Below are 10,078 nucleotides of genomic sequence, written 5' to 3' on the forward strand. Positions count from 1 at the left end.
CAGAGCTCAAGAAATTATATTAAACTATTAAACAAGTGGCTAAGCAGAAAAGATGGCTGGATATTAAAACAGTTTAATATCCTTATGGATCAGTTGGCAAAAGAAAGCTGCAGCAGCTGCCAGGACAAGACAAAGGCTCTGGAGGTTGCCATTCTGCATGTCCTCACCACCAGGGGAGGGAGTAGAGCTCCCAAACTTAATACTCCAGTACAGTAATACTTGTTCAAAATAACTTTATTCAAGTAAAAGTAAAAAACAGCTTTCGAAGACTCAAGTAAGAGTTAAAAAAAAAAATGCTTCCGGCTTGCGCCTTAAGCGCTTTTATTGTGAAGGTGGGCGTCATTTCCGTACCCGAAGTGTGTGATTGCTGTAAACTTAATGTTGCCGGTCAGCAGAAGGTCGGACAACAACAGCAGCAGCAGCAGTGTGTTTGGAGCTGGTTACTGGTTAACTGGTTAATTGGGTCCCGAGTTAGTTTACTGGGAGTTGAACCGGAAGCTGCTCGGCCGGCCGGTCAGTTTGGGCTTTACAGGCCGGAAACAGTTTGGAGCTAACAGGCTAACGTTAGCATGCAGGGAGCTAACTTGCTGAAAAGGAAGGGGGCGGAGCCTTGGATCTGCCAGCAGGTGAGAAATACCTGGAGGAAGATGAGGAAGAGGAAGGTTAACAGGAAGAGACTAACTCAGCTGTAAAGCTAACTAGTCGGTGGTTAATTTAAACTAGCTGTTTATCAGTCATTATGATGTTTTCACTGCTGTTTTCCCTTCTCTGGCCTTTATTATGTTCTGGTACCGTTTGACCCGAACCCTCCGAACTCATGGTACTGAGTCGGCTAGAACATTCAGCTGATGGACTCCAGTTATCAGAGGAAACACAAAGGTCAAACATGTATTTATTTATTTCGAACATGATGGAAGTATAAAACATACACATGAACAATGAAAGAAAAGACATGTTTTTTGCACCACAATAATCTTAACAATAATTTTATCTTGCTAGAAAAAGAGTAGGAAGAAGTAAGAAACGTATGAACTCCTCCCCCATAAACTCACACAATATTTTCAGATGGACCCTCATTATTAAAACAAATAAACAAGGTTAATTAATTTCCCATTTTATCTGGGTTAATCAAGTGGTTGCTAATCGACTAGTCGATTATTTACTCTGCAATGACTTTTACGGGGCCAGTCCATTAGTCGCAATCACATAACAAAAATGATTTTTCCAAGAAAGTGAACAAGGTGAGTTCGTCAGACAGCTCAAATGCATAAAAAATTTTAATTTACCAAAGAGAAACTAAAAATTCCAGTAAGGGAACAGAGGCACTGCGTGGTGGCGCAGCGGTTAGCGCGGCGCCCCGCATAGACAGACCGGGTATCTGGAGCCCGACTCCCGTCCTCTGTTCGCTGGGCCCAGGCCTCTCTCCCCTCTCTGCCCCCTTCCTGTCGGATTGCTGTCAAAAATAAAGGCAACTAGTGCTGAAAACATTTTACTAAAAGTTTACCGGAGTAATGTGGGGCAACGCGGCATGATGATCAGCGTCGCTCTGCGTGTTGAAGCTTCCAACCTGGCAGCTTTACGCTCTTCTAAAATACGTCTAACGTCTGGAAACAAAGTCCAAGCTTTTTCTTGCTCTTTTAATTCCTCCTTATATTTCCCTTTAAATTGTAATAAATTCTAACTTTGTTTTAACTCCTCATTTAACTTGTAATTTTTCACCATAAATTGAAATACAAAATCTCTACGTAAACTACAAATTCTTACGTTTGAGTTTAAGTTTTATCCTTATTCTCTTTCATAAACATGCTCTGTATAAGCTCAGGTAGCAGTTTATTAGATGCCTTAAACATAATTTGAGCAATTTTAAATTCCACCAGATCTTCAAATTTAACAGTTCTAGATTTTAAGAATAAGGGGTTTGTGTTCTCATAATAACCAACATTATGGATGATTCTAATGTGACTAGAATATTGGTGTTGTCAGCAAATAACACAAATTTTAATACATTAGACACTTTGCTTATGTCGTTTATATACAAATTAAATTAAACTGGTCCCAGTACTGACCCTTGAGGAATCCCACATACAATCTCCAGACAATCAGACTCAATATCTCCCATCAATGACATGAATGAATTTAACAAATAAAATGAACACATGAATACAACTTTTAAAAATTTGGACCATGAGCATTTTTCAAGCCAGATGTTGAAAACTCATCATGACCATATATGGTAACAGGAAGCTGAGGCCTGTCCTGGTGGCTGTTGGAGGTATTTGATGGATCTTTCCAGGGTAACAATAACTGTGACAGGGTTAGGGGAATACGGAAATAATAACAATAATAATAATAATGTTCCAACAATATAAGCTCAGAGCCATAGGGCAGCTGGCTGGTCCTGCCTCTGTGCTGCCCCCTGTTGGTGACCTGAGGCCAGTGTTTCCTCTCATACTGTTGAAATAAGAGTCAGAGTCTCTTAATGATGAATTTTAAAGCTGCATATGAGGAGCTTTGAATGGCCTAATCAAAATCCAGGCTGATAGAGGTGCTGTCAGCAGGTCGTTAATGCTGGGGAACCCTCCAATGTGCCTGAGTGAGTTACACTCAGGACTCAGAACCAGTTCTGGTTCTGACCCGTGTTGGCAGGAAGCGGTCAACACATCTGCATGGAGTAGATCTATGCCTTCACTGGCAGTTCCACCCAAACTGGGCCTGATGATGTCACTGATGATGATGATGATGACCTTTGGTTTCAGAAGCGGATGTGTTTGGAGGCGGAGCTCCAGATAGCAGAGTATCCAATGGAAATGTCCCATGGTGTGCCTGTGACCAATCAGCAGCAGGAGCAGCAGGTGCGTGCCAGTTGCCATGACGACAGCTAGTTAAACAGACCGCTCCGGATCGGTTACCATGGAAACCGAGGCAGAAAACTTAATAAGAGACTTTGCTGAACATCGGACTGCCATGAGAACCTGTTAACATGTTCTGGTCTGCAGGTCGGATTGACCCGGACTGGACCTCAGCGCCGCTGCCCCCGCTGTCTGGGAGGTGAACCGGTAAGAACCCGAATCTGGTTCTGGTCAGGGAGGGTCTGACCTCAGATGCCTGTGATGTCATCAATCAATCAATCAATCAATCAATCAATCAATCAATCAATCAATCAGATGTGAGCTAACAGGTGATGTTAAACATGATGATTCCAGGGTCACATCAGCCACATGCTGGGTCAGTGAGAGGAAGAGGAAGAGGAGGAGGAGCTCAGAAACCGTCCAATGACATGTCTGTCCATCCAGTGGAAGAACCAATCAGGTGCCTTTCTGTCGGTTTCCCAGGAAGTTTTATCTGGAAACTCGACGTTCCCTCAAAGACTCAGTGAGCGATCACCCAGCGTCGCCATGGAGACGGGTCAGTCAGCACCTTGTGACGGTGTGTTCAGGGACACTCTGCTCCTATATGTCTCTGAACACACCTGATTCCTGACTGGCTGACTCAGACTTGGCGAGGCGTTCGCTGCCATCAGGGCTTTTCCCGACTGCAGACGCTTTCTTCTTCTGTGGTGTGGAACTGCTCCCGGCGTTAAAGACTTTAATCCATGTCTTCCTGGTCATGTTTACTAGTATCATGAGAGGCTTCTATATTTTTAATTCAGATCTCACTGAATGTAAGATAGTGTCCAGCTGACATCATTTCCTGCTCCAGGCTGACCAATCAGAGAGCAGCTTTTGTACTGTAGACGGATTTTAAAATAAAACGTCTGTGAACGGCTCTGGTGTCTGATTGTCCCTCGGTCAGGTGACTACAGGTGAGCATCACATCACCTAGAGGGTCTGCATGCCATCCAGTGATGTCATCAGTACCTCACTCTGAGGCTCCACCCACTCAGGTCATTGACATGGTGCCTTTTCACAGAAAGCCAGAAAACTGCCAGCGGCCATCTTGCTAATGGGCCGAGATAGGAGGAAGACAAACTAGGTAATAGCACCACCTCCCCCCCCTTCACACACACACACACTCACACACACACACACACACACACAAAACCCCCATCACAAGACCCTGACCTGAAGGGCAGAGCTACTGGACCACAAACTACCAGGAAATGTCCTGCTTATGTCCCTGAATGCTTGCTGCTGTCTGTCATCCAGTTCAGTTCATTAATAAGTTTAAACCGTTTCTACGGAAACAGTTGAGCATCGAGTCGTCGACTAGCAGCAGCACTCCAGATGATTTAAACTCCAGATCCCATGATGCCTCAGGGCCGCTCCTCCCACAGCACAGGGTGGAGAGTGGGAGGAGGAGCAGAGAGGGAGTTTGGGAAAGAATGCCTGGAATTCATTTCCTGTCGAACAACTTTCACAGCGAGGAGGAGACGAAGAGGAGAGAAAGAGGAGAGGAAGAGGAGAGGAAGAGTCATGTCCAAGTTTGAGACGCTGCTCCAGAGTGTGAAGAAGACGAGGGACTGACTCCTTCTCCTCCTGCTGGGATTCTGCCTCCAGGAGGAGGAGCGCTGACTCCTGGTTCTCCTGGAGGAACCCATGACTCCTGCTGTAGGAGGAACCGGACCGACTCCTGCGGGGAAACCGGGCTCTGCTCCTGCTGCAGGAGGCGCAGAATGGCCGAGCCGCTGCTGAGGAGAACCTTCTCCAGGCTGAGGGGCAAAGACAGGAGGCGCAGGAAGACGGAGCCCAAACTGAGCGGTGAGCACTTTACCAACTGCCAGTGAATGCATCATGATGGCCAGTGAATGCATCATGATGGCCAGTGAATGCATCATGAAGGTCCTCAGGGTCAGTAGAACCTGCTGGAACCAGTAAACCCAGAACTAGACCTGGGTCCAGGCGGCCATCGTCTTCACTTCTGCTCTATCTTCTCAAACCTGCAGACAGCCGCTGTCGTCGTGTCGACCCTTCTCTGCCAAGGTCAGGGGCCCAACAGGTGGTCAGGGGGGCCAGCAGGGGGCGCCAGTGCTTGGAGTCCTTTGGGCTGGTTAAACTGAATGAATCCAGGCCATTTACTGTTTGACACCTGGGATCAGATGAGGATGAGGATGAGGATGAGAACCTGATGGAACCTGGAGCTGATGGTTCTGACTATGGCTGTTGTACACAGATATTGTAGTAATCGAGTAATCAGATAAAAAATTTATAAAATAAAATATTAGTAAATCTAGTATAACACCAGGGTTGCTATCGGATATCAACATCAGTTCATTTTTTCCTATTTGAGCTTCCCTAACAGTTACTTTTCTGTAGTTTAGAAAACTAACCTGTAACAATAACAGCTCACTTTCTAAGTTAACATGAAGAAAAGTTACACAAAGATCTGAAATTATATTAATTGTAATAATAAAGAGCCAAGCCCACATATACGCTTATATAAAAAATGTCTATACTCCAGTTTTTGGTTTATGTATTCATCTCCAGTCGGTTTAATAGATGAACTCTGACCTTGCACAGACATTTATAGCTTTGTGTTCATGTTAGCGACAAGGCAGTGAAGGTAACCTGCTGCTGCTGTGCAGAGCTGCTCAGGTGTGTTAGAATTATGGCAGCAAACCAACAAAACGCAAAGAACCTTCCACAGTTTCCCCCCCAAACTAACCAAGTTGAGTAAAGTTGTTGGTGACTGACTGGTTAGTTAAATGATGACTAGCAAACCCAATATATCCAGCTTTGCTAGTCTTGTTAACAAGAACAGAGTACCAATTTTGTTATCCATGTTCAAAAGTGGGTAATACTGATTACATTTACTTTAGTAACTTTTTTGGGGAAAAAGGTACTTATAAGAATAGTTTTAATGCACTGAAATTTGTTTTCTTAGTTGACTAATATTTCTACTCTTACTTGATTAGATTGATTTTACATAAAGAAAACATTGGAAATATTAGATTTCTGCAACATATGAGCTAATGTCTGTGCAAATTTGAGCATAATTACTCAGTATTTTATACATGTCACTGTATATGGTATGGTTTATTTTGCATTAATAAACATGGTTATTTTATTTGAAATGTCACATAAAGGTTTGTTTACGTATTTATATTAAAGTAAAATCTCGTTTTACTTTAATATAATCTGCCCCCAAAATAAGCTAACCCCCCCCCCTGATAAACTCTGTGGAGCCGGGCCGGCTCCAGGCATCGCACCAGTTAAAGATGTTTATTGGTCCCCGAAAAACGATAAAAGCCCAAACATTATCATCAGTAAAAGGTCCAAACTTGAAAATTGGACCTTATGCTGCTAACACTTAGCTTTCATCAACAACTCAGGTGGAAGAGAGAGCGCTGCGCAGCGCAAATAAGAACCGGACCGGAACCAGGTGCGCTAAATAATAAAACATAATTTAAAGACACTAAGCTGCCTCGAAGCTTCAAGGAAATTTAATAATCGAGGTACTCAAATCATTAGAGGAATCGTTACAGCCCTGGTTCTGACAGGTTCTGGACCGTCTAGAAGGATTTCTCTGAGCCTCAGACTTGGAAGTAAATCCAGAACCGGGCCTGAGCCTGTAATTGGGTCGCTGAGCACAACGGAAACACAGATCAGTTTCCTGTCATTAGCCCTGCTGAACTTCCTGTTTATGTGTCCGGATGGACTGTCTCACTGCACTGGTTCTGTTCATACTGGACCAGGATTGCTGGTGTAGAAATGGGCCTATTGGTTCTGAAGGAGACAAATTGGACCCTTCAGCAAGGACTGATCTCTTCTAATACCAGAATCCAATGAGAGTTACCTCAGAACCTGGCAGGACCTCTGGACCAACCCAACGCTTCTTCCTGTGTCGCTGACTGCAGGCCGGGTGTGCGTGCGTGTGTGTGTGTGTGTGTGTGTGTGTGTGTATATGTGTGTGTGTGTGTGCGTGTCTCTGTCATATTTATTAACATTCTGAAGACCAATGGGCCTTATGGGGCCCACAGCCCGTTCCTGATACAGTGGACCCCTTGAGGCGCGGTTAAGGCGAGTTTGGTTTATAAGGTTTGGGTCACTAACCTTCACTGAAGTGAATGGAAGTCAATACAAAGTCTGAATGTGGGTAGAAATACACACAAGTCTGCATCTGTGTGTGTGATGAATAGTGAATACTCAGCAGTGTGTGTTGAACACAGAAGCTCCTTTCACATCTGTGCAGCTGTTTATTCAACCTCTGCCCCTCCCCCTTCTGTTTCTAGCTTTCAGACTCATTCTGATGACAGGAAGTAAAGTCAGCCTCTGGAGAGGGTCACTTCCTGTTTGGTCCTGCTTGTAGCCTCAGGAAGCAGTTGGGCAGAACCCTCAGAACCATCAGGATGCATTTTACCTGAGGACATCTGAAAAGAGTTCCTGATAAATAAAAACTTCAGTTGGGTCAGTTGATTCTGGGTCAGTTTGTTGTCGGTGGGCCGGTCACAATAACAAATGTGCTGGATGATAAATTGTCCCAGAAATTATTGCAGCAGCTCTGCATCCTGCAGCTTTTCTCTGTGCAAAGGGAACATGTGCATCGAGGGAAACTCTGACCCACTGGGCCAGAACCGCAGGACTGGAACCAGGTTTCTGATGTTAGTCTGATGGTCCTTGTTTGGCGTTAAACATGAGGCAGAGTTCAGTTTGCGTGACATTCTTTTCTGTCTCTAAACATGTTTTCATTCTGGAGTGACCTCAGCATCAGGTTAACAGATCGACCAATCAGAGAAGAGGATAGCGGTGTTTGTGTTTCACACAGAAAGATCCCAACCAGATAAACGCAGACCAGAAGCAGCAGCCTCAGGTCGCACTCAGCAGAACAACACGGCTTATTCACGCAGCTCAGTCAGACGCTGATGCTGCCTGTCACGAGACGCTGCTCTCTACTGAGCATGCTCAGAACACTAGCAACCAGCTGCCTCTTAACCAGCCTGAACTGGTTTCGTTTCCTGGTCAAATACAATCTGCCATTGTTTTGGCAAACTTACACACCGAAGCAGAACTAACTTTGGTGGCCTCTGGTTGTTGTAACCAGGTGTTGATGTTGCCCCTTGTGGCCCCTGGTGTAAAACCTCCCTATGGTTGCTGGTGTCTTTAATGTCTCTGACGATGAAGCTGCCAGTTGCTGGAGTCTGTTTCTCAGCAGGTGAACCTGGTCGAATCCTGGAGAGATTGGTGGTGACCTGGAGTCTAAAACTATCGTAGGGTAGCGTCAGTGAGCCGGCCTGAAGTCTTGACTGCCTGGTCTATGCTGGAGGAGCGTTACCAGGTGGAAACCCTCGATGTCCTATTCTACAGAAAGAGAGCTTTTATCAAAGAATGCAGAACTAGATTTGGAAAAAATAATTGGGATTCAGTTGAATGAAATTATAGACCAAGTCAAGTCCAGATCAGTATTCCAATCTATAAAAAGGCCTTGATGGATTCCACCGCAGAACGAACAGATTAGAGTCTGGTGTCCCCACTGTCAGTCTTTAACTAAACTGTAGCTTTAATGCCCTGACTTGACATCAGCTCATGTTTTTTTTTGCATTCTTTTTTTATTTTTTGATGTATGTCTCCGATTTGTCTAAGTAATGCATAAAGGTGTTTGTGTGAATGTGTTGGCCCCAACCTAGTTGCAAATGAATTGCCCTTCAGGGACTCAATAGAGTGAATAGGAAGGCAACAGTACCATTAACCAGTGAAACAGAGAAGCCTTGCTAAGGCAGGAGCTGAAGCTAAGTGAGCCTCAGGGAAGGAAACGTGAGACGCCAGCAGGTTGTCCAGAGCAGACGGCGTGTTCATGTGTTTGATGATGCAGAACTTGAAGGTCCATTTCTCAACTTTCTGTTTTCTTCAGAGCCTCCAGTCAGCTCTGCCGCCATTCAGACGTCTCCATCATCACCATCACTGAACATCATATCCAGCACTGTAACCACCACCCACTCTGGCCCCAGCTCTCCTCCTCGAAATCACATTACGGTTGCTAAGAAACAGCAATGGGTGCGGCAGGAAGCTTCTTGTCCGAACTCCACCCACATGACCTCTGATCAGTGGTCGTCATGGATATCCCACCATGAATCTGGACTGACCTGGACCGACAAGGTATTCAGATGGGAGGTGGTTCCTGTTGATCCATCATTGTTCTCTCTGTGGTTCCTCCAGTTTGATTCTGCCTTGATTTCAGTTTGGTGATGGATTCTGCTGCTTGACTCCCTTGGAGGTTGTAACCCATGTTGCCGTGTTTTCAGGCGCATGCTGAAGCCGTGCCGCTTAGGGATGCAGTCACCAGTATCCAGCAGGAAGATTCCCAAGCTTCAGGGGGAGCCACTGAGATTCCCACCCCAGGAGTCAGCGGCAAGCTTTTCGGCCAGCGGGCGTACCTGCAGAGCCTGGAGCGGAGCAGCCGAGCATGGGTTCTGTCTTCAGGAAAGTCCCAGGCTCCGGATGATGAGTTTGGGCCTCTGGAGGAGAACAGCAGCAGCAACATATGGTACAACCCCATCCCAGAGGAGGAGGATGGAGGAGGCCCACCGACAGAAGAGGAGGTATGGAAGAGGAGGGACGAAGAGCAGGAGGTTGCAGATCTCAGAGGATATGGTTGTAGCTGTGACTGTCCACAGGAGGGCGCCAATCCAAGCGTCAGTCACCAGGTTCATGACATTAGAGAAGAAATCTCAGGTAAGCTGCTTCTTTCCACCAGTTGCTGTGTGATTGAAGTGAGTTGCTCATTGATTATCCATCTGTTGCAGACTGCCCTGCCTCAGACTCAAGCCCCACCTCCCTAAACAAAGGGGGCGGAGCTGGGAGTGTGATGGACAGGCTGAGGTCTCCTGGTACTGTTCGGAAACTCTCTTTAAAAATGAAGAAACTTCCTGAACTCCGGCGAAAACTCAGTCTACGTTCATCTTCCCGTACTAACCGCCAGACCGGTGGAGGAGGTGGGGACGAGCCGACCAATAACAACGCAGCATCATCTCCGGTGCTGGCCAATCAGAATGTCATCAGCAGGTACCATCTGGACAGCTCTGCCCCCCCAGCGCGTCCTCACCGTCGATCATCGAGACAACGCTCCACCAGCAAAGGAGGTCCTTCCTTCCTTCCTTCCTTCCTTCCTTCCTTCCTTCCTTCCTTCCTTCCTTCCTTCCTTCCTT

At 45.9% G+C, this 10,078-nt stretch overlaps 1 protein-coding gene across 1 annotated transcript in view; it reads left to right on the forward strand.

Moving 5' to 3' along the window:
* The first annotated feature begins 354 nt into the window (after positions 1 to 354).
* The window catches only part of syde1 (synapse defective Rho GTPase homolog 1), an 18,534-nt gene continuing 8,810 nt past the window's right edge, over positions 355 to 10,078 (forward strand). The window contains exons 1-8 of the mRNA XM_007578828.2: positions 355 to 626; positions 2,757 to 2,852; positions 2,997 to 3,056; positions 3,204 to 3,972; positions 4,360 to 4,697; positions 8,785 to 9,029; positions 9,176 to 9,605; positions 9,677 to 10,012. Of these exons, the coding sequence (XP_007578890.1) occupies positions 4,613 to 4,697; positions 8,785 to 9,029; positions 9,176 to 9,605; positions 9,677 to 10,012 (1,096 nt within the window). The 5' untranslated portion in view covers positions 355 to 626; positions 2,757 to 2,852; positions 2,997 to 3,056; positions 3,204 to 3,972; positions 4,360 to 4,612. The remainder of the gene's footprint in view (positions 627 to 2,756; positions 2,853 to 2,996; positions 3,057 to 3,203; positions 3,973 to 4,359; positions 4,698 to 8,784; positions 9,030 to 9,175; positions 9,606 to 9,676; positions 10,013 to 10,078) is intronic.

This window comes from Poecilia formosa, unplaced genomic scaffold (assembly GCF_000485575.1).
Source record: "Poecilia formosa unplaced genomic scaffold, Poecilia_formosa-5.1.2 Scaffold493, whole genome shotgun sequence".
In the NCBI taxonomy this organism is placed as follows: domain Eukaryota; kingdom Metazoa; phylum Chordata; class Actinopteri; order Cyprinodontiformes; family Poeciliidae; genus Poecilia; species Poecilia formosa.